Here is a 24,521-nt window from a genome sequence, read left to right on the forward strand (position 1 = left end):
GAAGGAAAACCAGAGAGCAGCCCAGGTTTGGTGCTCCGAGCAAACCTGGCCATGCAGCCAGCAGAACTCCCAAGTGACTCTACCCCCGAGCCCCTCCAAAATAAAAATTGCAATTTGTAAATGGGGAACATTGGGAGCAATGTCCCCTGGCAAAGGGGGCAGGCTGGGCTCCAAGGCAGGGACGTCTGCCAGAGTAAAGCCTTCTCTTCTGTGCTCAAGATAAACCTCCGACATGTGTCCACAGGCTGATTTCCGGAGATAACCCAGGAAAAAAAAAAAAAAAAAAAAAAAAGACATTATTTTCTTGCTGCAGAGAGTCAGGCCCTTCCAGCCAGCAGCAAGCTCAGCACGATGCTATCAGCGCCTCCCCAGCCCTCCGCCCACCACAAACAAAGGCAGGATGTGCCATCTGTCATCCCACAGCCCTGGGCTGGGGTCCCTCCTGGGCACTCCCCGCTCCTCACCACCCCGAGAGCAGTTCCGATAGCATCTCCCGGCCCCGCAATCCACCAGGGAGTTGCCAGCCCAGGGAGAGGCTCCTTGCGCTCGGAGGATGAAAGCTCCCTTTGATACTGCCCAAACAATTCATCGAGGGCTGGGCTGGCTTCCCCACAAGCGTGTCCTGGTGGCAGTGGAACTCCAAGGGACACCCTAGTGCTGGGCGCTGCTGGCTCCTGCTCCCTTCCCTCCCCTTGCCCTTGTTTTCGGAGCCAGCCTGCAGCCAGACAGGGCTGCTGCATCCACGAACCCTGAGCTGAGGCTGCCAGCCAGTACTGGCAGGTGGTGCAGGTGGATGTGAAAACAACTTATATACCATTATATATATTATATTTAATAGGGGTGTGAAGTGCTGGTGCAGCAGCTGCAGGGGCAATAGCTCAGCTTTTGTTTCTGCTGTGCCCAAGCCAAGGTCACCAGCATATTACCGAGTGCTTTCCTTTGCAGTCTGCGCCCCGCTGCTGGTCACGGGGGTGGGCGCGTGTTTGCCCAAAACCAGTGAAAAATGCAAAACGTTGGCTTTGGTCTGAATTGCAAAGGAGGGGGCAGGATGGAGGCCCAGCCAGAGGCACCGTGCACGGAGCGGAGCAGGAGCCGCAGCCTTGCACACACGGCTCTCGCTGCTGGTAAAGTTCATTGCACCGCCCGAAGGTGTGGTGCTCTCTGCTGATCCTTGTTTTCAGAAACAAAGGATATGTGCACTCTGCCAGGAAATCCTAAACCCTGGAGAAATGGTTTACATCTCCATGAACTCTATTGTCACTTTTATGTTAAATGCTTTTTTTTTTTTTTTTTTTTTTTTTACAGAGGCGATTTGTAGAAATAGCTGTGTGCTGTAGGAGAATGGAATAATGAGTGATAACGTCCTATCCTCTGGCAACAGAGCTTGGCAGAGGTTTTCAGTGAGCACTTTTGGAGTGTGACAACCAAACAGCTTTCAGTACAGAGCCTGATGCAAACTTATTTTTTTTCATTGCTTTTACTTCGTTAGAGGGAAGCGTGGGAAAAATAAAATAAAATAAAATAAAATAAAATAAAATAAAATAAAATAAAATAAAATAAAATAAAATAAAATAAAATAAAATAAAATAAAAAAATAAATAAAATAAAATCAAGGAAATGCATCACTACAAGATTTCCCTAATAAACCACTCTGGTTTTCCCATTTCTGACAGCATCTGGTTCAGAAGTGCCAAAGCTGGAACCTCAGTCCTTGCTGTTTGCTTTTTTCCCTGAAAATGAGGCAATGGGAGATGTCCAAATGCTGCACAGCGCTGTGCGTGCCGAGCACCACTCCTGGTGGCTGCTTCTCCTTTCTGAGGTGGGAGGCAGCACTTGGCCACGGAGGGTCCAGGTTGCAGGAGCAGCGAAATCCACATTCCTGCTTCTGCCTCCCCAAAAGCCAACTCTAAATCCCAAAGGCCTTGGTAGGAGTTTAAAGAGAGAGAGTAGTAAAGACGTACCTGGCTTTATGGAGTGCTTCTATCCAGGATTAACAACGTGCTTTTCGTTTAGCAAATTGCAAGGGGGAGCTTTCAGGGGAAAATGTGAAAATGATACTGCTTGCAACGCCAGGTTTCGAGTGCCTCAGCGGGGATGGGGCCTTCCCCCTGCCTTCAAAGGGAAGCAGATGGAGCTCCCAGCACAGCCGCCTTGAGACTGGGGAAAAAATGGGAGTTTTCTGCTGCTGCCCATTGCTTCAAGCTCTCAGCCTCTCAACACGGCCGTGCACGCTCCTACATCTTTGAGCAGTCACCAGTGGAGGGCTTTAGGAGCCTCCACCTCTGAGCAGTCAGGAGGCTAGAGCTCATGTCTGAATGTCATAGTTTTCCGCTGGCTTTCTGCCAGCTCTTTTGGAAAACAATAATTGAATAAAACACAGATTTGCCCGGGGGAAAGGGTGGGATATGCAGTGCAATGGCTGCTCCCACAAGAAACTGGAAGCAGCAAAAACCAACCTCCCTATAATATGATTTAATATATTTTAAATCTCTTTTCCTTCTGTGCTTGACTATTCTGCTCCAGTGGTAATGACATTACCCGATTTTGTGATGTATTTATTTTTTATAATTGAAATTGTGGCTCTGTGCACAGATTGGTTTGCAAGGACACGGTTGGTGACGGCTCGTGCCTCCCCAGGCATCAGGTTAGAGCAATGCAGACAAAATCCTGTCTGGCCCACGCTGTAGCAAAACTACGTGCAGAAACCTGCCTTTGTGCTCCTTTGGGCACACTGGGCAGCCTTGGCCATCCCTCTCCCAAGGGATGCTGCCCCACATTCCTGCTAACTTGTGAATTATTGTTATTATACTAATATAACTATGATACATGTGCAATATGGTGATCGTTATATTATTATTACTTATGAAGCCAGCTGTTGCAGGCAGGGACAAAGCGACTCCCAGCCAAACCTCAGCAGCACCTCCCACCCGTATTTACCCTTCAGCGAGTTTCCTCCTTCCCTGCAGCCCCCCATGCCCCTGGCTCAGGGCGAGCTGTCCTTAGCTACTGCTTTGTCAGGGCAAGCCACCTGTGATGCCTCTTCCCCAGAACCAGCCCCGCCAAAGCCCCGTAGCCGTCTGCTCCACTCCAGCCCTGCTTCATCTGTCCCGTCTAGAGCCACACGGCTCAGTATGTTCAGGTTTTTGGCTTCTGCCTAAGTGAAACCAGAAAGAAATGTGTTTAAAGGCTTCAAAGTAAAGGAGCTTGGGTTTTATGCTCAAGCTAGAAAGGCTAAGAATTGAGAAAATGTGTGTTTGGCAATGTCACATATATTAATTCAGATCTTATTGCAGGGATTAGCCTATTTTTAGCAAAGAAAGCAGCTACTGGATGCTGACAAAGCAGCTGCAGTTTGCTGTTGGGCCAGACACCGCCTGCTGAGCTGCAGCAGGGCGCTGCACCCCCAGGGGGATTTGGGCAATGCAGGGCGCAGGCTGGACATGGGCAGAAGCTCCCCCATGTTCCTAGCCTCAGCTCAAGCACCGTGCTGGGGGCTCTGCCGCGGAGGCAAAGGCACATGGAGAGTGGCAGCGAGGAGTGGGACCATGAGCCCAGCCCAGGGGTACCTATGTGCTAAACAGGGATGTCCCTACATGCTGAAGGGATGACCCTACACGCTAAAAGGGATGCTCAACCCTAGGGCACCCGGAACCCTTCCACCTCCAGCCATTACCCAGCAGCTGGAAATGAAGCTGGAAAGAAAATCTGATTAGAAACCAGTCATAGGCTGGTAATAATGAGGTAATCAGCCACGGGGGCTGTTAACTGAAGGAAATGATACATGCCTTATCATGAGGAGCGTCTGCGTTAACAGTGAGGCATGGAAATCGGCCTAATTTGAGGCAAGCACGTCGGCCGTGTGGCTGTTCCTGCTGGGTGCAGCCGTGTGCTGTCACGGCGAGAGGCAGCACCTCCAGGCCTGCTGCAACCCTCCCCGCAGCACAGGGAGCTACTCTAAAACACACGTGTCAGGGATTTTCAATTCGGAATATTTCACCTGTTCCACTTTGAAACCACATTTCCCTTTTTGTAGGAAAGATTACCAATAAATAAATAAATAAAACACAAAAACTTCCTAAAAGGAAAGGAAACAAGGCCTGTTCTAGCTAGCACTGCGCTTCACTGGGTTCTCCCGTGGGCCAGAGAAGAGCAAGACTTGTTCTCTTCAGGCCAGCCCGAAAGGATTACTTTGTTTTGCTTTATTTGTTTGCCTTGGCTGCTCCTCCGATGGATGGGTCTGGCCGAGCTTGCAGAGGTAGCCAGGCCCTGCAACAACAAGCTGCTGTTCTGTGGTGGTTTGAGACGCAGAGGGGTGCGGGGGCTGCAGGGCATCACAGGAGACCTGACCCTGGTTCTTCTGCACACCACGGGTGGCAAAGCGTCCCAGTGCCACCGCCAGTGGGGACAACAATGTACTGCTTGCTCCCTCCTCGCCTGTGACAGCGGGCCAGGCGTTCAGGCCAGGCTTGGCTGTTTTTACCTCTTTTGGCTGTATTTCAAGGTGGATTTTTCATTGCAGCCACTAAAAAGAAGGCATAGACTGCCTTTTGTTGGGAGACCTGGCAGGGCGCAAGGGAGGCTGGGCTTTACAAATGTTTCGCTAGCGGTGATTGTACACTGCCTTTGGAGGGGAAAACACATGCGGCCAGCGTTTGCCCCCAGCATCAGGCATGCCCAGAAAAGTGCACGGCGTTGCTTTTACAGGGCTTTAAGTCAGTGGGTTGCAAACTCAGCTGGGTGAATGCTCAGCATCCAAAATATCATCTCCATGTGCAAACTGGGGGTGTCTGCCTTCCCCACGCACTGTCAGCAATCTCCCCTTCATTTCCACGCTCCCTGGGCAGAGCTGTGTGCAGCCCAGCTGGGATCTGGCTTGGAGCTGGTGTCCCTACCACAGGTAGACATCGGATCTGTGTGCCCTGCTGGGACCCGGTGCCTCAGGGGATGTCACCACTGCCCCCATGGTGCTGATGGCTGCAGTGAAGCTCCTGGGGAGAGCACAGGCGTTTGACAGCTTTTATTATTGCAGGCCATGGGTTTCAAGTTGGGGTTGGTTTTCTTTCCCTATCAAAATATCTCTTCATGCTACCTTGGGGGAAATGGGGTGCACTTTATTTTAAGAATTAACCATCCCTGCAGCAGTTTTGCTCTTCCCCACCCAAACCTTTTCCACAGAAGGACTGGTACCAGCAGCCTGATACGAGCAAAAGTCCCACTCGCCGCTAAGGAGCTTCCTCCGTTACAGTAAAGAGCGTTTACAAGTTTCCTGTTCCTCCTGGGAGGTGGAGGGGCTCGATGCAACCCGCAGGCAGTTTCATTGTTTTATTACACACTTTCCGGTTGCCGTCTGCAACAGGAACCCCTGGAGCACCGCGTCCCCCCCAGGTCTCTGCGCGCAGCCAGGCAGACCCTGTGGGCACAGGGGACCCGCCACCGCGCTCCCCCCTCTGGCACCCCTTGCTGCACAGTTTGCAGCTGTGGGCACCAGCCCCTGCTGTGCTTCTCCACCTCCGTGAAATTTAAGCCAGTATGTCCTCGCCAAATTTTTTGCCAGCTGCACAATTAACTATGGTCGTATATTTAAGCACCAAGAAGAAACACACACCTGCGTTCCCATGCATGTAAAGCCTGCTCTCAGTAATATAATATATGCATTTGTCAATATCCCTGTCCCTGTGGCCAAAATCCCTTCCACACACAAATGTGCTTGCTCACTCAGCTGTCTGTCAGCTTTCTGCTCCCTCCTGACTTCCCAGAATCTCCCACAGGAGGTTGCCCAATGCAGGGACCTGGGAGCACGAAATGCAGGCAAGTGAGAAAAAATTCTCTTGCTCCAGTGATGTCCCAGTGCAGGATGGAGTGACAGCGTGTGCGTGAGCTTCGTTCAGGTAAGTCAGAAAGTCACAGGGACGCACATGTGTGCAGCGGGGCTCTATGCTGCTTTGGGGGGCTGCCTCCCTCCCCATCCTGCAGCTCAGCCCCCTGGGAGGACAGTCCCTGCGGGTGGTGGCCACAAGCAGCACTGATGCTTTGCCAGGTCCCGGTGGGAGCACTTTTATTAAAAAAAATTAATTGATTTTTGAAACATGGGATTAGAAATTAGAGAGTGATTGATTAAGAATGAATATGTAGGCAACACTCATTGCTTAATATGTGCTACATTTGCGATGTGCCTGTGCTGAGCTTAGGCCTCCAGATAACAGGAGCCCCTGGGACCCCAAGAACCAGATCGAACCAACCATATTGTTCAGACTGTGACCAAGGGCTCAGAGACAAGGAGGACCGTTCTTAAAAAAGGACGTCAAACATGCAAGGCTATCACAGGGGCTCCTCAGATCTGGAGAACCGGACCAAAGCAACCTTATGGCCCAGATTGTGACCAGGGAGCATATGCAAGGAGACGATGTGAAAAGTTCAGCCCTGATGAAGACATCTTACTTCATCCCCACGACCCTCAGCGCCCACCACCAGAAGGCACTGCACAAGCGCAGAGGGGAGGAGTTTATGGAAATAACTTATTGGAACTAATTTTAATACTAAGCAGGGACAGGTCATGAATATGTATAGGCACACTGGGAAACGTCATGCATATGGAAGTCTTTACTGCATATAACCAAAGCAAGTCGCCGTGTTAGGGGCACACGGCTTTGGTGGGACTGGACTACCCCCCGTGCCACCCAGCGCTGCATAAACATACCTACCTTACAATCTTACTGATTGTGGGGTCAGCTTTCCGTGAGTCATTTTGGTGAGCCAGCCAGGAGACACTCTGCTCGGCTGTGGGATCGGCTGCGGAGCGGACGCCCCTAGGTGCACCCTGATTATTTTGCTTGGAGGGGACTCCACTCTCAGCCGCTCACCACAGGAGCAGACGAAGACCTCCTGAAGCTGCAGACAAATGGTATGTTTTACAGTATAGGAAAGGCCTGTAAGTCGTACGCGTGGCCGGGGCAGCTGGTAAATCGCGCAGAGACGACTGGCGTGCAGCATAGTCCCGGTAAGGGAGGAGGGTACCCTACAGGCTGACTGATGGAGTGGTCAAGGGGGATTTGCTGACCGATACACCAGCTGCTAGCGATCTTGGGAGTAGATCGAGCAAATCCAAGGTTACTGCTGCGTCCTGGTTTTGGGAGCCAGGACAGACCTGCTAATGCCTGTATAAGAAGCAGGAGAAAGGTAAGCGGGCCTCTCACAATTGTGACAAGGTTACCTGGATAATATTTTCATCTGCTGGAGGGATACTAACTGGAGTGTTAATAATTGTACGTCTTATTCTTAAATGTCCAGGTATTTTGTGTTGAAAAGTATTTGTGTAAGGGTATGGGTTTGAAACAAAGCGTAATAAGTCACTCCATGAAGAACACAGTCAGAGACAATACTTGCTTGGTATATTACTTGTTTGGTAATATCATTCTAAATTATATTCTTGTGGTATGAATGAGATGTGACATGTGATGACAGACCAAAAAGAAGGGCTGTTTTATCCAAGGTTTGATTGGTGGTGCCCAATATATGGGCCTGGCGGTGTATCTTATGAGCTTTTTTGCTCTTAAGTGCTTTCTTTGAGTGTGACAAGAAGAAAGGCGGGAGCATTATCTAAGTAACTAAACGGATGAGAAGTGTTGGTGTATTTGCTGTGGTGTTTGGTCGGTTTCCCAAGTACTGGGGGGGGAGAGGGGGGAAGGGGGCTGACTGATTATCAAAGCGGTAGAACGGAGAGAGTCATTTCTTTGGTGGTTTGGGCTTGAGCCCTGGGAATTTGGTAAGAAGGAGGAGAGTGGATTTATTAAGGCCTCAATACCTTTTTAAACCCCCATATTGACGGATACACAGGAGTGATTCCTTGTTTTGTGTGGGCTGACTAACAAAGTGTATGAGAAAAATTGTCATTTGGCTTGAAATTCGATCTTGTTGAAATGTAAATTTTGTGGAAAAGGTGGAAATGTTTGTCTAGAAGATGGAAGGCTGAGGGCTTCGGATGTTTTCCTGAAGTCCCGTGGATTTGTGATTGGAACGGGGCTCATTAATAATCTGAAATAGTAAAATTTGTATGTGGGAAGAAGAGTTTAATCCCAGAGAACTGGGACATTTGCGAAGAAGATCAGTAAAAACCTGCAGTAAAAAAGATTTGCCTGGAAATTGAAAGAATGGACAGTAACTAGTAAGGAATAGTAATAAATAAAGAAATAAAATCAAGGAAATGGGTAATATCCAAAACAAAGACGTTTTAAAGAAAGCCTCCTCGGGTGCGTATTGGCACATTTGAAGGATATTCTTAGAACTGGGGGGACACAAAGCAAGAGGACTTTCACTAAGTATTGCAAGCAATGGTGGCCACTGTATAAGCTAAATGGCCACTTTATGGATCAATCGACTATAATGCTATCTTGCAATTAATGTTTTTGAGGGGAGGAAAATGGGATGAAATGTTGTATATTGATATATTGTTTCAGTATCTTGGAGGGAAAAGGTATGGAATTAAGTTGGCCCCTGACTGAGCCTTTGGTGCTGGAGAAAGAACTTTCAAAGAGAAAATAAATAAATAAATAAATAAATAAAATTTGGACCCGGCTTCAGAAAACAAACAGAGGCAATTGGTTAGCCTCTTTCTAGGGCAATCAACCCCTGATATCGGAAAGAAATTGTATTAGGTTGCAGGATAAACTTACAACAGTCAGGAATGATGGGGAGCCGGGGCATCTAGCCTAGCAGGTTGGCTGGTTGAAATAAAGCTAGGGAATGAAGAAGTGAAGCTTGAATTTTTTGTCGGTTATGGGAGCTTCTTTCTCTGTGTTAATTAGTCTGTAAATGTAATAGGAGCAACTGGCCAACAGGAAAAAGCTTTTTTTTTTTTTTTTTTTTGCAATGCTCGAAATTTAAATTGGGAAAAATGATTGGAATTACAAAATGAGAAAAACAATTGAGTTTGGTTCATGGTACTAAATTTAAAGGATGCCTTTTTCTGCCTGCCCGTGGCAACTGAAAACCAGAAACTTTGCCTTTGAGTGGGAAAATAATAATAGAGGATGGAAAACTCAGCTTACTTGGACAGTGTTACCATAGCGGTTCAAGAATAGCCCCACCATATTCGGGAACTGTGATCTTGAAGTTTGAAAGACCCCTTTGGGAAAAGGGGACACTGTTGCAATACGCAAATGATAGCTACTGAAGAAGAAAAGGAATGTGTATAATGGACTGTTAGTTCACTACATTTTTTCGGCACTAATACTGTGAACCCAGCCTCTTTCCTCAGAAACAGAGTTTCCAGATCACCCATTCATGAGTGCATCAAGACCATGGACATGGCATACTCCATCTGACCAGACTTAAAGGAAACACCCCTAGAAGATGTGGAGGATTGGTATATAGATGGCAGCAGCTTGGTCTGCCAGGGATTTCACCTCACAGGATATGCGGTAACAAACATCAGCCCAAAAGGTGGAAATCATTGCCTTGATAAGAGCTTTTGAGCTGGCAAACATTTGGACAGGTTTGAAATATGCCTTTGGTGTGGTGCATGCACACGGGGCAATTTGGAAGGAGAGAGGACTGTTATCTTCCTCAATTAAACATGCAGAAGAGGCTGATAGCAGTTATTAGAGAAGAAGGAAAAACGAGGACCAGACAGGAACAGCCCCAAATAGGGGCTGCATTGCAAGGAGCAATGTGCCCTGTGTAAGAAATTTGGGCATTGGAAAAAGGAATGCCCAGAACGGAATAGAAATGGAAAAGGGAACCGGAGAAGGGAGGTGGTGGTCACACATGCAAAAGACGACTAAAGAGGACTCTGGGAATCTACCCCAGCAGATCCGTTGGTTATAAAACTGAAGCTGGGGAAAGAGGGAAAAGAGGTGGAACTTACAGTGGATGCGGGGGCAACATATTCTATTTTAAATAAAGCATTAGTATCAGTGGGGAATTATTACATTGTAGTGAAGGGGGCAACTGGCCAATCTGAAATAGCATATTTCTGCAAACCATTGAAATATAAATATGGGAAACGGTGGGGCATTCCCAAGTTCCTATACATACCCAACTGCCTGGAGTCACTCCTAGGGAGACATTTATTTATTGTAAAGATTACAAGCAACCATTTCATTTAAAAATGGGGAGATTATTCTGGAGGTAAATGATCGAAGATATGTGGAAGTGTTGAGTTTGATATTGACAGCTATTGAGACCAAAGAGGAAATTAGTGAGGAAATCCTAAGTCAAGTGTTTTCTGGAGTATGATCTTCTAATGGACCAGGGAAGGCAAAAAATGCACTTAAACAGTACCCCTTGAAAAAGGAAGACAGAGAAGGAATTAGCCCGATAATTGATTAACATTCTTAACACCAGAACTAACTTGGTTTACCATTTTAGACCTGAAGGATGCCTTCTTTTGCCTCCCTCTCCATGAAGCCAGTCAGAAAATCTTTGCATTTGATTGCAAAATCCCTAAGTGTGGGTGCAAAACACAGCTCACATGGACAAGGTTGCCTCAGGGCTTTACGAACTCACCCACCTTATTCGGAAAACAACTTGCAAAGGACTTGGAGACCTGGAAAGCCCCATCAGGAGAAGGAAGGCTGTTGCAGTACATAGATGACCTCCTTATAGCCACCCAGACAGAAGAAGCATGTGTGGCCTGGACAGTAAGCCTCCTAAACTTTCTAGGACTACAGGGGTACAGGGTATCGAAGAAAAAGGCTCAGGTGGTAAAGCAGAAGGTGACCTACCTGGGTTATGAGGTTAGTGCTGGACAATGGACCCTGGGGCATGATCGTAAAGAAGCAATATGTCAAACCCTGAAACTCAAGACAATAAAAGAACTGTGAACCTTTTTGGGAATGATGGGGTGGTGCAGATTGTGGATCTATAATTGCTGTATGCGCTCATTGCAAATGGGAACAGGGATCTCCAATGGACAAAGGAGGCCACACAAGCCTTTGACCAACTAAAGAAGGCTCTCATGTCAGCCCCAGCTCTGGGACTTCCAGATGTGAATAAACCATTTTTCCTCTTCTCTCTTGAGAAACAGGGGATTGCTCTGGGAATACTAGCACAGGATCTGGGCCCATATCCAAGGGCAGTTGCTTATTTTTCGAAGCAGCTGGATGCTGCTGCCAAGGGATAGCTGGGATGCCTCAGAGCCATTGCAGCAGTGGTGCTAAATATCCAGGAAACACGTAAGTTCACCTTGGGACAGAAAATAACTGTGCTAGTGTCTCACACAGTGTCCACAGTGCTGGAAGTGAAAGGTGGTCACTGGCTTTCCCCACAAAGGTTCCTGAACTCAGCAGAAACCAAGGGGAGCCAGTACACCATGACTGCCTGGAGACCACTGAAGCTACCTACTCCAGCCATCCAGATCTGAAGGACACTCCTTTTGATGATGTGGAAATATGGGAGCAGCTACGTCATCAGCGGAAAACAACATGCCAGGTATGCAGGTACCACTTGCAAAGACGTAATAGAATCTGGACTAAATAATGAGATTATTGGAAGCAGTTCAGCTGCCTGAAAAGGTAGCAATCATGCACATTAAGGCACACCAGAAGGTGAGCTCAGAATTGGAGAAAGGAAATGATCTGGCAGATAGAGAGGCAAAAGAAGCAGCAGAAGGTGAGGTAGCAACTGAGGGAGCCCTGATTCCAGGCAGGTAAATTCCCCTTGAAGGTAAGCTTGTGTATAACAAAAAGGATAATAAATTAATCGAAAGTCAGAAAGGAAAATACAACCAAGAGGGATGGGCTATTACCAAAGAAGGGAAGGGAAGCTAGTCATCGCCTCCAATTTATTGTGGTCACTGGTAAAGAAAGAACACCGGAAAACACATTGGGGAATAGACGCTTTGCATAACTATCTAATTGGAAAAAATATTGCCAGGAACTTATATGCTACCATCACTCAAGTAACTTAACAATGTGATCTTTGTCTCCAGACTAACCCCAAAAATGCCCCCAGACCAAAACTGTGTCAAATTGGAAAAGGCCATGGGCCTGTGCAATAGTGGCAAATTGACTTTTTTGAACTCCCAAGAAAAAGGGGGTGTCTATATTTACTGGTGTTAACAGATATCTTTTCAGGATGGCCAGAGGCTTTCCCCACCAGGACTGCCAAAGCCTGAGAGGTAACTGAGTCTCTTGTAGAGAAAACTTTGAAACCACAGTGGGAAGGCTATACCAGGTGCTCCTTGCAACCTTCACCGCAATTAAGATCAAGGAACAGAGTGCCTGGATTCACCATTCTCAAGTGAAGAAAGCTCCAGAAGACCCCTGGAAAGTGACGCCAGGTGATGGTGAACTGAAACTAAAGCTCAGTCGAGCAAAATGAGTACATTGTGGTCAGGAGTATTTACTAATATAGTTAGCAGGAATTTAGTTAACAGAATTGTTTTATTTCTATGGCTTATAAGTTGTAATTGTGACTCAAAAAGGTGCCTCTATGATAATACAGAATGGTGAGTGGTCTTGGCCCGAAGCCGTAACAACAGAGGATAAGAGCATTAATGGAAAGTTAGCAGTTATGGTTATTTGGTAAAAAAATGGTGACCATTTGTATGCATTATAAGAATGGCAAAAATTAGGGGAAGAGTGGACACACCAAAGAACCACAGGGGACGAAATTAAAATAGAGTGCTGAATGATTAATGGAATGACCGATGAGAAAGTAATGGGGATTTTAGTAAAACCGATTTCCAAAAGTGGCCAACAAGAAGGTTGTATCTGCCCAGGTAAATCAGATTGCTGGTATAATTTTATATTAACACCGACTGTAGTAATTGGCTGGTTTTGGCTGTACTTCCTACAACAGTGGGACAAAACTAGAACAACCACTACAATCATCCTTATTTGCATTGGGAACTAGCCAATGGCAAGTTTCAAAGGTGTTACCGAGATGGGAAAAGGCTGAAGACCAAGAACACAAACTAATAATAGGTGTACTTAGTATGGTTCAAGATAATGTATCTTTAGCTCTTAGTTGTATACAAGCACAGTTATGGATGCAGGGAACAGCTGCCTTGATCATTAGGGAAGGAAGTGAAGGCATTTTTCTAGCTGAAGTCCAAAAGACTGGGACAATGCCAATGATTTTGAGAAGAAGTTCCAATCTTGGTGGACTCTGGTAAATTTTACCTCTGATCCCATTGTTAACATGGTCACTGCCTTTGTGCTTACTATACGTAATGGCACAGTTTATGTTATCCACCCCATCATTGCACTAGGATTAAACCACGAGGAGACAGTGCTCTATCCTTCGGAGCATAGAACATGGGCACAGCTGGAGAATGGGAAATGGCAGTCTGTAAATCTAGAATCATTCATTACTTGGGAACAACAAGGATTTATTTGTGAAAGCAACACAATTGATGCTCAGGATGTATGTCTTGACACAGAGCAAGGTGTTTGCCACTTTGAAATTCGTCCAAATACTAGTCAAAAGACTGTGCATGTATATATTGGTCAAGGCTGTGTGTGTTTAAGAACTGCTTGTGCTTTTGTAGAAGTAGATAAGGAGAACATAACTCTCCCTAGCAAAAATCATTCTAACTTTTGTATTCGTAACTTCGTTAGAATCGTCGAGTGTGATTTTCTATATTTGGCACCAGTGGCATCCCACCAGTTGATCAAGTCTAACAACACACTGTATCACAAGTTATTACCTACAGCTATTGGGATGAACCTCACGTTAGTGAAGCAACTAAACACCAAGACCTGATCAAAATTTTAAAAAGCATTCAGGAAAATGGGGAGAAGACTCCAATCACTTTCCATCATGATACAAAGGAAATAAGCAGAGTTTTGCAAAGAGTAAAACAAGACAAAAATCACAACCGGTGGGACGCACTCTTTGGATGGTCACCAACTGCAACTAGGATTTTGAACACATTGTGTCACCCAATTATTGTTTTACTGATATTAGTTGGTATAAGTTTAATATTGTCTTTTGTAATACTTGCTTGTAATTGGAAATTGTTGCAATGAATGGCGATATTAGCTTCCTTGATAAAAGTACATGGCAAGGCATTGAAGGGTACATATCATAGAGACTGGGAAGAAGAATTTTTGTATAAAGTAAAAGAATTTACTAGATTTTCCAGAAAAGGGGGGACTGAAAGATGGGATTAGAAATTAGGGAGCAATTGATTAAGAATGAATATGTAGGCAACACTCATTGCTTAATATGTGCTACATCTGCGATGTGCCTGCGCTGAGCTTAGGCCTCCAGATAACAGGAGCCCCTGGGACCCCAAGAACCAGATCGAACCAACCATACGGTTCAGACTGTGACCAAGGGCTCAGAGACAAGGAGGACCGTTCTTAAAAAAGGATGTCAAACATGCAAGGCCTCGAGATAACAGGGGCTCCTCAGATCCGGAGAACCGGACCAAAGCAACCTTATGGCCCAGATTGTGACCAGGGAGCATGCGCAAGGAGACGATGTGAAAAGTTCAGCCCTGATGAAGACATCTTACTTCATCCCCACGACCCTCAGCGCCCACCACCAGAAGGCACCGCACAAGCGCAGAAGGGAGGAGTTTATGGAAATAACTTCTTGGAACTAATTTTAATACTAAGCAGGGACGGGTCATGAATATGTATAGGCACACTGGGAAACGTCATGCATATGTAAGTCTTTACTGCATATAACCAAAGCAAGTCGCCGTGTTAGGGGCACACGGCTTTGGTGGGACTACCCCCCGTGCCACCCAGCGCTGCACAAGCATACCTACCTTATAATCTTACTGATTGTGGGGTCAGCTTTCCGTGAGTCAATTTTTACCCAAAGCTGGGGAGAAAACATCTTGTGTGTCACATTGAGAGCTCAGCCTGGCTGGGACAGGCTTTGCAGCCCTCTGAGCCCCTTTTATACATGGCCCCCTTTCGCCCTTTGCACCATGAATTCCATCCAGGCTCTGATTTCAGACGAGGCTTTGGGTGCGTCACCGCTCTCTGCACCCTCCTCCACCAGCTCTTTGCCCGAGGCCGGGCTCTGGGGCAGGGACCTGGGCAGGAGCTGTGGCAGCCACCACCCCGGGATGCGGGATGCGTGGCAAGATGCGGGATGTGCAGCAGGATGAGGGATGCGCGGCAGGATGCGGGAGCGAGCGCGGGGGGCGCGCTGCCTCCCTCCCGTCGCCAGGGCAACCGGCCTCCATCGCCTCCCACCCGTGGGGGACCCCCGCAGCCCCCGCTCGGAGCTGGGGGCTCAAGGCCCTCCCTGCCGCGGTGCTGGACTGCAGCATCCCCGCCTCCGCAGCGGGCTTGGGACGGCGGCGGGTGGGAGCGCGCTTCCCTCGGCCACGGCCGGAGCAAGAGGAACGCCGCAAACCTGAAAGGGAAGGGAGAAGGGTATGTCGGGTGCTTTGTTTTGGATTGGCAAGTGGAGAGCATCGATCAGAGATCGGCTTTTGTATATATACGTATTTATTTATTCATATGGGAAAGCTTATTTACATGGCACAGGTGACGCGGGCGAGTGAGACTCGCCTGCATTCAAAACCGGAGAGCGTGGTCTGTCTTTCACTTTAAAAGGTTCGGATCCTGCCGGTCATCTGATCCAGGTCAAGCAGGACTTTACCTTGCCAGCAGCCCCTGGAGCTCCTCACCAGCGTGGCTCGCAGCGCCCGCCGCTGCCCCTCAGCAGCGGGCTGGGGGGGGTCTTTCAATCCCTGGAGGATTGAGAGGTAAAATATCGCCAGATTGCTTTCACATTCTGCTTGCTTTCCCTTGGGGGGGGGGGGGAAGGGGGGGGGAGCATAATGAAACCATTAGGATCCGTACAGGTTCCTTAAGGCAGAGGGTGGCATTGATTCCCAGGCGATGCTGCCAGGGTGCCCCACGCTGCAGCCGTTCCCTCCCCACCGCCCCTGAGTGCACCAGGGGGCCCCTGGCCCGGGGTACAACACTGCTGGGAGGGGACAGACAGGCTGGGGGGGCACGGGGGCCCTCAGCCACAATCTGTGGGGTTGGCAGGGGAGTGAGCCCCACGTCCACCACACGCCGCAGCTCCTGTCCCCTTCTCTTTGCCCTGCGCCCTGCCTGCAGGCTGGCACCCGTCCCGCCGGTGTCCCCCCCCCATGGGCCACCCCCAGCATGAATGTCGACGCTGAGCAGCTGCCCCTCTGGGCCACCTCCGAGATGCCCCCCAACACCAGTGAAGCCTCAACAGAGGCTGGCCAGCTGCAGGGGCCATCGGCATGGGGCGGCAGGGCGGGCGAGATCGCCGGCATGGTGGTGATCCAGTGCATCTACGCCCTGGTGTGCCTGCTGGGGCTGCTGGGCAACTCGCTGGTGATCTTCGTCATCCTGCGCTACGCCAAGATGAAGACAGCCACCAACATCTACCTGCTCAACCTGGCCATTGCTGATGAGCTCTTCATGCTCAGCATCCCCTTCGTGGCCACCTCAGCTGCCCTGCACCACTGGCCCTTCGGCCGGGCGCTGTGCCGCACTGTGCTGGGCGTGGACGGGCTCAACATGTTCACCAGCGTCTTCTGCCTGACGGTGCTCAGCCTGGACCGCTACATTGCCGTGGTGCACCCATTGCGGGCGGCCACCTACCGCCGCCCACGTGTGGCCAAGATCGTCAACGGGGGCGTGTGGCTCCTCTCCTTGCTGGTGGCCTCGCCCATCCCCATCTTTGCCGGCACGGCGACCACCCGCGACGGCCAGGCGGTGGCCTGCAACCTCCTGTGGCCGAGCCCGGCCTGGTCAGCCGCTTTCGTGGTCTACACCACCCTGCTGGGCTTCCTGCTGCCAGTGCTGGCCATGGGGCTGTGCTATCTGCTGATCGTGGGCAAGATGCGGGCCGTAGCGCAGCGGGTGGGCTGGCAGCAGCGGCGGCGCTCTGAGGGCAAGCTGACGCGCCTGGTGCTGATGGTGGTGGCCATGTTCGTGGTCTGCTGGATGCCCTTCTATGTGGTGCAGCTGGTGAACCTGCTGCTGCCCGGCCGCCTGGATGCCACGGTCAACAACGCCTCCCTCATCCTCAGCTACTCCAACAGCTGCGCCAACCCCATCCTCTACGGCTTCCTCTCCGAAAATTTCCGGCACTCCTTCCACGGCGTGCTGCGCCGCTGCCTCGACGCCAGCCTCTGCTGCTGCCACGCTGAGGCGGGGGCCGCCGAGGAGGAGGAGGAGGAGGAAGAGCCCCTTGACTACTGCGCCGTGCCCCGGGGTGACGACAAGGGCAAGGGCTGCATGTGCCCGTCGCTGCCCTGCCAGCAGGAGCCCGCACACCCTGAGCCCTGCTGCAAGCCTGGCACCCTCCTGGCCAAGACCACCACCTTCTAGGGTGTGCAGGGGCCACTGGAAACGCTGCGCCTGAACTCTGCGATGGGGGACGACACTTTGAGTTCTCCCACTGGTCTGGGGAGAAGATGTGGCCCTCTGTGAAACACAGAGGAGAGATCCTGAGCTCCTCCCGTCCCCTGGCAGGCAGTGGGGACAGCCACGGGGGGAGGATGTGCACAGCCAGGCCGCCTCCCCCTGGGGAAAAGCGGGGGCTGCTCTGCAGAACGACTTTGCTGATGACTTTGCTCCTGCCCCTGCTTTTCGAGGCGCTGGGCTGGGGCTTCCCCCCAGTGCTCTGTGCTCTCCAGTCGTGCTGTGCAGCCCAACAAAATAAAAAGCCATAACGCTGGCCCGTCACACAGCTAACAGCCTCGGCTGAGTCATCATTGCCATCGCCCTTGCCACCGAGGAGCCTCCGCTGTGGCCCCTTGACACCAGGCGAGTAATTGGGCTAATTGCCAGGTCCTGCCTCGGGGGGAAGGGGGGTGCTATGGGAGGGCAGAGTTAGGCAGGAGCCCCTTGCCCAGGCTGCGGGGACACTTGCTGCCCATGGGGGACACCAGGCTGCTGTCACGGCAAGGATGCGCCCTGTCCCACGAGCCTGGGCTCACCACTGCCACACGGGACCAAGCTGGTGAACTGCTGCAGGGCTGCAATTCCTCATGGGGCAGAAAGTGGGCTGAAGGAGCGGAGGTCATGGCAAAAAAAAGCCACCTGCCAAATTTAACAGCAGCTTCAGCAGAAGCTTTAGCAGGTGCCACGGAGCCCTGAGCTTCCCTTCATCTATAAGGATAAACTTCAGGTCCCATAAACAGAAAATCCTCCCCTCCCTAAAAATTCCCCAGGAAAAGGACTTGGGCATTTTCCACAAGAAAGCCTGGGAGACCCAAGCCCTGCTTACTCCGTTTGCTGCAGACAAGCATCGCCCTCAAGGGCATCTTGAGCACATAGCCATAGGAACTGAAGACCGGCGCTGGAGCTGCACTGACCGGGCTGCACCGAGGTAGCATTAAATTAGCCATTTCCAGCTTGTTTGGTTTTAACTTTGTCCTTTTAACGTTATTCTTGTTCTCCACTATTTATGGTTCATTCCTTCTATTTTAATCCTGCTGGGGAAACAACCAGGAGGGCGTGCTTTCAGCCCGAGTCTCTGCTAAGAGCCCACAGCTCCTTTTTTGCTTTGTTGGAGCCTGTGGCCCCTGGAAAGGCTACGAGACGTCGGCTGGAGGCAGGGAAGGCTGGGGAAGGGGAGGAAGAACAGCTCGGTCCCAGGTTTCTATAAACCAGACGGTAAAAGCTTTATTGGTCTACACACAAAATCACAACGTGATTGTGCATTGCGTAGGGTACATTTCCAATAAATAAATATTTACACACGTGCTGGGTCTATAAAACAGCAGGGTCAACCATTTACATGAGGAAAGCGACAGTTCACGCAGCCGGTGTTTGTCTCAGTGGTGGAGCTCCATCCCCGGGGGGCACAGCCCCTCCAGCCCTGACCCCAAACTCCCAGCCCCAAAACGGGGCCCAAAGCCTTCAGCACTGGCTCCACTGCTCACCCCGGCACGGCTCCCAGACCCGTACTGCCAGTCCCGGCAGCCCAGCCCCTGATCTCACCCCCCAGGAAAACCCCACGGAGAACTTTCCCTGGATCTTCCCCCAGCTCCGTGCTGGATCCTGCTCCTGCGAATGCCACTGGGAAGTTTTGCCACTGAACTTCGACATGAATTAGATTCATCCCTGGACTAAAGCTAAGGGAAAAAAAAAAAAAAAACACACACACAAAAAAAAAAAAAAAAAAAAAAAAAACAGGAAAAAAGCTTGCGGATGGGAGGGGTGGGTTAAGTTGCTCTGTAACAAGCAGTTTAATCCAGCAGCGGCAGAAAACGACGGAAGACATGTGGAGAACACAAGGCACGGTCTCACTGGTGCTGAAAACAACCCTCCTTAGCACGGAAAAAATTACCCTGGCGTTCTCAGTATCCCCTTTTAACCTCCGCACCCCCCGAAAGTCCCAAAATGGTCAAAAGGAAGAGAAACTAGCGTTCCTCCCCCGCCCCACGATGAAACCCAGCAGGGTGCCTGCTGCCCCTTTTAATAGAAAAGTGCTCAGCTGCGCAGAGATACGTACGCAAAAAATGGGGAAGCGAAAAAGTGATCAAATTTCTGCCAATGATGGTGATGGGGGCACAGAGGGCAGGCAAATACTGACCAAAAGACCCGTGCTCCTTCTCCCATCGTTTATCTGTTTTAAAACACTAAACCAAATCCAGACAAAAGCTGGAGCATCCCAGCTCCTCCTCGCCCTGGGCAAGCCTTCATCCCCAGCCTGCGGCGCTCTCCAGCTGAGAAGAGGGAAAATTCAGGCGAGACGAACTCCCACAGCCCACGGTCCTCAAGGCAGCTGCTGGGCGCATGCTCCCACCCCGTGGCGAGGCAGATCGAGCTCGAGTCAGGTCCATGCGGGGCTGCTCCTAGCACAGAGCTCCCCTCTGGGGCCTCCCCGCCCGCGGGCTCGGAGAAGGGAGCAGAAATAGGAACTGCGCAGCGGTGTGCCCCAAGCCCTCCCCGCTCACCGAGGCACACGTTCACGAGAGCCAGCTGAAAAGCAGCACGTATTTTTTGGTGGTGGGGGTGATCACAGCTTCTCCTGAATTCTCTTTACCATTACAAAACCGGGGAGGGAAGGGGAGCTGAAAATAAACTTTACCCAGTTCCAGTTCTCCTCCCTCTCGCTCTGTCCCACCCGGTCTCCCTACAGTTTCTGGCCAGAGGCGGCACAGCCCGCGGTCACCTGCTGAAGTCCCATCTCCTTCTCGTGGGGGTTACCACACTTGTAATCCATGGAGGCGGGCGGCCGGCAGCGCTTCTTGGCCAGGTGATACCCAACGGCCAGCAGGACCAGGGCCGCGCACAGGACGCCCACGGCGATGCCCACCAGGGCACCGGGGTGCAGGTGCTCCATTTTTGGTGGGCTGCGGCTGGGGCCGGGCGTCCAGAGCTCGAAGTCTCCCGAGGAGCCGTCTTCCAGCAGGGTTTTCTGGCAGTGGTTCCCGTCAACGACCACGTAGCCGTCGAGGCAGTGGCAGGTGTAGCTGCCGGGCTGGTTGGTGCAGTTGTGCTCACAGTAGCCCATCTCGCACTCATTGATGTCCACACACATGGCCGTGTCGTTGCCGGAGGCCTCCTCCAGCACGAAGCCCTCGGGGCAGTAGCAGGAGTTGGAGCTGCACTCAGCCGGGCACTGGCTGTGCTCACAGTGCAGCACGCAGCGGGAGGGCTCGTGCGGGTGGACGGCGTAGCCGGGCATGCAGCTGCAGCGGTAGCCGCCGGGCACGTCCTCGCAGCGGTGCTCGCAGGGTGCCGCGTAGCAGCTGGAGACGGGCTGGCAGTGCCCCCCCACCATCTCGTAGCCGTTGTGGCAGCGGCACTCGAAGCCGCCCTCGGTGTTCAGGCAGGCCTGCTCGCACAGCCCCGGCGACTCGGTGCAGTCATCCACGTCCTCGCAGCTGCTGCCGTCGGGGGCCAGCCGGTAGCCGGCCTCGCACATGCAGAGGAAGCTGCCTTCGTTGGGCACGCAGTGGTGCTGGCAGGGAGCTCCGGCACAAGGCGAGGCGCAGCCGCGACCGTCGGGGCCCAGCGCTTTGCCAGCGGGGCAGGAGCAGCTCGGCCGCCCCTCGGGCTCGGCGCAGCTCCCCTCGCAGCCCCCGCCGGCCAGACGGCAGGCCCAGGCTCCGTGCTGGGAGCGGCCCCAGCGCAGCCCCCCGCCGCCGGCCGCGGGCGCGCAGCGCAGCTCCAGCCCCAGCGCCGGGACCAGCGCCGTGCTGCCGGGGGGCAGCGCCAGGAACTCCCCGCCGCGGGCGCCGAAGGGCGTGCGGTAGGCGACGGCCAAGCCGTCGGCGGGCGGCAGGCGCGGGCAGCTGTCGGGGTAGTTGTACTCGCAGAGGAAGCCGTCGGCCGGCTCCTCGCAGCCGCGCTCCTCCCAGCGCAGCTCCCGGGACACGGTGGCGCAGCGGCGGCCGCAGCGGCGCCCCGACGGCCCCCAGTTGGCGTAGTCGGTGCGGCTGTCGCCCGTCACCCACTGGAAGCCGCGCAGCCGCTGCTCCGGCTGGGTGCAGGCGGTGGGCAGCCGCAGCCCCAGCCACAGCCGCCCGCCGCGGCTCTGCAGCAGCAGCGCGATGGCCTCCTCGGCCACGGTGGAGCGCACGGTCATCAGGTGCCCGCCGTGCCGCTCGCAGGCGGTGCTGGCGGCGGCGAAGGGCAGCGGCGCCCAGAAGACGGCGAAGCAGTCGTGCTCCAGGCACTGCGCCCCCGACGGGGCGACCGCCGCCGGCTCCGGCTCCGGCGGCTCCGGCTCGCCCGGCGCCGGCTGCAGCCCGGCCAGCAGCAGCAGCAGCGGGAGCCGCCGCATGGCGGCCGGCCGGCACGGCAAATCTCTGGCATGGCCCCGCCGCCGCCCGCCGCTTTATAGGCGCCCCGGCCCGCCCGGCCGCCCGCCGCAGGAAGGAAGCGCCTCCGGGGACGGGCCCCGCCGCCGCCGCCGCCGCTGCCGCTGCTGCGCCCAGGGATTGCGGCGGGGGCGGCCCCGGCACTGAGTAAATCCCCGCCGCCCCCCGGCCCCGCCCGGCCCCCCCCCCCCCCTGCGCCGCAAGGCTCCGGGCAGGACCCGCCCGGGCGTTCCCGCGGGGTGGGGATGGGGATGGGGATGGGGATGGGGATGGGGGGGGGGGGAAGGGGAGGTGTGCGCCCCCTCGGGGGGAGGGCGGCAGGGCTGGGTGCCGCGGGGGTGGGCGGGGGAGGGAAGGAAAAGTGAAAAAAAGAAAAAAAAAAAAGAGAAGAAAAGAAACTAGAAGAGAATAAAAAGAAAAAAAATAAGAAAAAGAAAAAGAAAAAAAAAAAAAAAAGAAAAAAAAAAGAGAAATAGAAGAAATGAAAAATAGAAAAAAAATATACGTAAAGAGGGAAGGGAAGGGAAGGGAAGGGAAGGGAAGGGAAGGGAAGGGAAGGGAAGGGAAGGGAAGGGAAGGGAAGGGAAGGGAAGGGAAGGGAAGGGAAGGGAAGGGAAGGGAAGGGAAGGGAAGGGAAAGGGAAAGGGAAAGGGAAAGGGAAAGGGAAAGGGAAAAGAAAGGGAAGGAAGGGAAAGGAAAGGGAAAGGAAAGGAAACAGAAAAGACAGCAAATAGTTTTTAAAAAGAAGAGAGCATAAGGAAAAGAGACCCAAGAGGAAGAGAAGGAGAAGAAAGAGCACCACAGGGCAGCCAGGAACTGCCAAGGAGCCCCTGGCACAGCAAGGCCAAGCTGGGAGAGGGGCAATGGGGGTCCAGCAGTGCCCAGGGAACAGAGTGAGGCCCTGTGACCCCCGCTCGCCTTCTAGTCCTGCTTGGAAGGACATCCAAGCAGCATGGGGACAGAGAGCCGGACAGGTGGCAGGGAGTCAGCCAGGACCACATCCGAGCAGTACAGGGAGAGCCACGGCTCCAGGCTCTGCAACAGCTTGTCCCCTTCCAGGTTCCTGTCCTTGCAGGATCCACCTCTATGATCGGAACATAGCCAAGAGCAAAATAAAATTGAAAAGCAAACATCTAAAGCTTCACCACTCAAGGAAAAGGGCATCCAGCCTTTTTTTTTTCTCCAGTTTAAATAGCGGTGTTTTTCCTGGAAGGCTCAGCCGCAGCAGTCAGCTCTGGGGACCCACGCAGAGCCCCAGGGCCATGCCGCCTCATCCCGCTTCCCGCAGGGAGGTTACTTCATTTATTTCATTTACCATCACGGCTCGGCTCCTCAGACATCCTCTTTGCCCCCCAGGGGGCTGGCGGCAGCAACTCCAAGTGGGGAAAAAGGGATAGATGGGGGAAAGGTGTAATAGCTGTCATTAATAACCCTAATAACTGTAATGGGCTCTCTCCCTGTCCCAGGGCGACTCCCTTGCCCTGACTTTATGGGACAGTCCATTGCTTTGGAGCAGGACAAATCTATCTGTGGGACCTCAAAAAGGAGATCTGTCCAGCACCTGCTGCTCCCTGGGTGAAAATAAATCACTCTCTGCTGCTCCTCACCTCTGCAGAAGGAGCAAACCCCCCTTTCCCAGAGCTGTCCTGGAGGGAAGTTGTCACTGACACTTGGTAATGCTGACTTGCCTTCACTTTAATAAGAGCTTTTCCCCTGTTTTCATTTTGTGTGTCCTTTTTTTTTTTCACTTCTTGTGCCTAAACTCTCTTCTCCTTTCTTGTTGTGTTTGTTTTGTTTTCAGAAGGAACACAGCAAAATAATGGGGAAGGGTCAGAGAAAACAACGGAAAAAGCAAAAAGATAAAATGTAATCAGTGAAAAAAAAAAAAATTAAAAAATCGGTGTTGTTGTTTTTTAAGATATTATACGAACATAAGTGTCAATTCAAGCCCGCGTGATGAAGAGTGCTTTGAAGCGTTCCAGCAGGAGCTGCGGCAGTGCCCAGGCAGTGCTCCCTCAAGCCATGGGCTGTGTGCCCGCGTCCCTTCCCACAGCCAGCCACAGGCCTGCCGGGAGCGGAGACACGTCCCCAGGGCAGGAGACTTGAGGGCAACCATGCTTTGATAACGCTTTTCTGTTCCAATGGTCGTTTCCCTCCGGTGCCTCCAACCACCACAGGCGTTTGCTCATGTGGCCCCGACAGGCTGAGTCACAGCCAGAGAAATGCCTTTCCTGCTGACATCCCGCTTTATAAAAGTGGATTAATCATGAGGCTCTGCCATTTAAAGTTATTGCAAGGCTATTGCCGGCTGTCCATTGTGATAACCTTTTGCATGACTGCAGCCTGAGTCATCTGAAATGTCACCGTCACCCCTCTGCCAGGGGGCTGCTGGCAGCGGGTATGGCCGGGGGGGCTGACCTGTGGTTATGGGGTATGCGATGCGGATCTTGTTGGCTTGCGTGTTGGATTTGGGAAACACAGCTCCTCCTGCAGCTTTGCCAAGCAGATTTTGCGTGTCTTGCAGAGAGAGGTGCAGCACGGCGTCAGAGGTGCCAAGCCATAAATCTGACTGCAGAAATGAGAGGATGTTATGACAAGATTTTTACCCTGCTAGCCTGCCTCAGCTGGGGGCTCGGCCTCAGAAACAGGGATTTCAAATTTTGGAAAAAATAAAAATAAGTCTGAAATATTTTTTTGCCCTGACAGGGCATGTGGCTGGCCCTGATTGCACCCAGCCTGGCCATCCCACAGCCGGCAGGGCACAGAGCACATCTGCACCAAGGGCATTTAA

The 24,521-nt window shown here is 52.1% G+C and overlaps 2 protein-coding genes across 5 annotated transcripts; one reads left to right on the forward strand and one right to left on the reverse strand.

Moving 5' to 3' along the window:
• The first annotated feature begins 5,740 nt into the window (after positions 1-5,740).
• Positions 5,741-19,169, forward strand: SSTR4 (somatostatin receptor 4). 4 transcript variants are annotated; one of them, XM_068675175.1, is made up of 3 exons: positions 8,545-11,427; positions 14,207-15,338; positions 15,522-19,169. In XM_068675175.1, exon 3 carries the CDS (start codon positions 16,083-16,085, stop codon positions 17,280-17,282), a length of 1,200 nt encoding a protein of 399 aa, XP_068531276.1. In that variant the 5' UTR covers positions 8,545-11,427; positions 14,207-15,338; positions 15,522-16,082; the 3' UTR covers positions 17,283-19,169. The 4 variants fall into 4 exon arrangements, with proteins under 4 accessions (XP_068531279.1, XP_068531276.1, XP_068531277.1 ...); XM_068675176.1 differs by having other exon boundaries at positions 8,545-11,171; positions 11,269-15,338; XM_068675178.1 differs by lacking the exons at positions 8,545-11,427; positions 14,207-15,338 and adding an exon at positions 5,741-5,888 and having other exon boundaries at positions 16,035-19,169.
• On the reverse strand, positions 18,556-21,834 carry THBD (thrombomodulin). The gene has a single exon (XM_068675179.1). It carries the CDS (start codon positions 21,691-21,693, stop codon positions 20,038-20,040), a length of 1,656 nt encoding a protein of 551 aa, XP_068531280.1. The 5' UTR covers positions 21,694-21,834; the 3' UTR covers positions 18,556-20,037.
• Between the last annotated feature and the right edge of the window lie 2,687 nt (positions 21,835-24,521).

Source organism: Anas acuta, chromosome 3 (genome assembly GCF_963932015.1).
Source record: "Anas acuta chromosome 3, bAnaAcu1.1, whole genome shotgun sequence".
Taxonomy (NCBI): domain Eukaryota; kingdom Metazoa; phylum Chordata; class Aves; order Anseriformes; family Anatidae; genus Anas; species Anas acuta.

Bases quoted from the DNA above. Each gene is read 5' to 3' on its own strand.
- SSTR4 (XM_068675178.1), top strand. From the start codon at position 16,083: ATGAATGTCGACGCTGAGCAGCTGCCCCTCTGGGCCACCTCCGAGATG.
- THBD (XM_068675179.1), bottom strand. From the start codon at position 21,693: ATGCGGCGGCTCCCGCTGCTGCTGCTGCTGGCCGGGCTGCAGCCGGCG.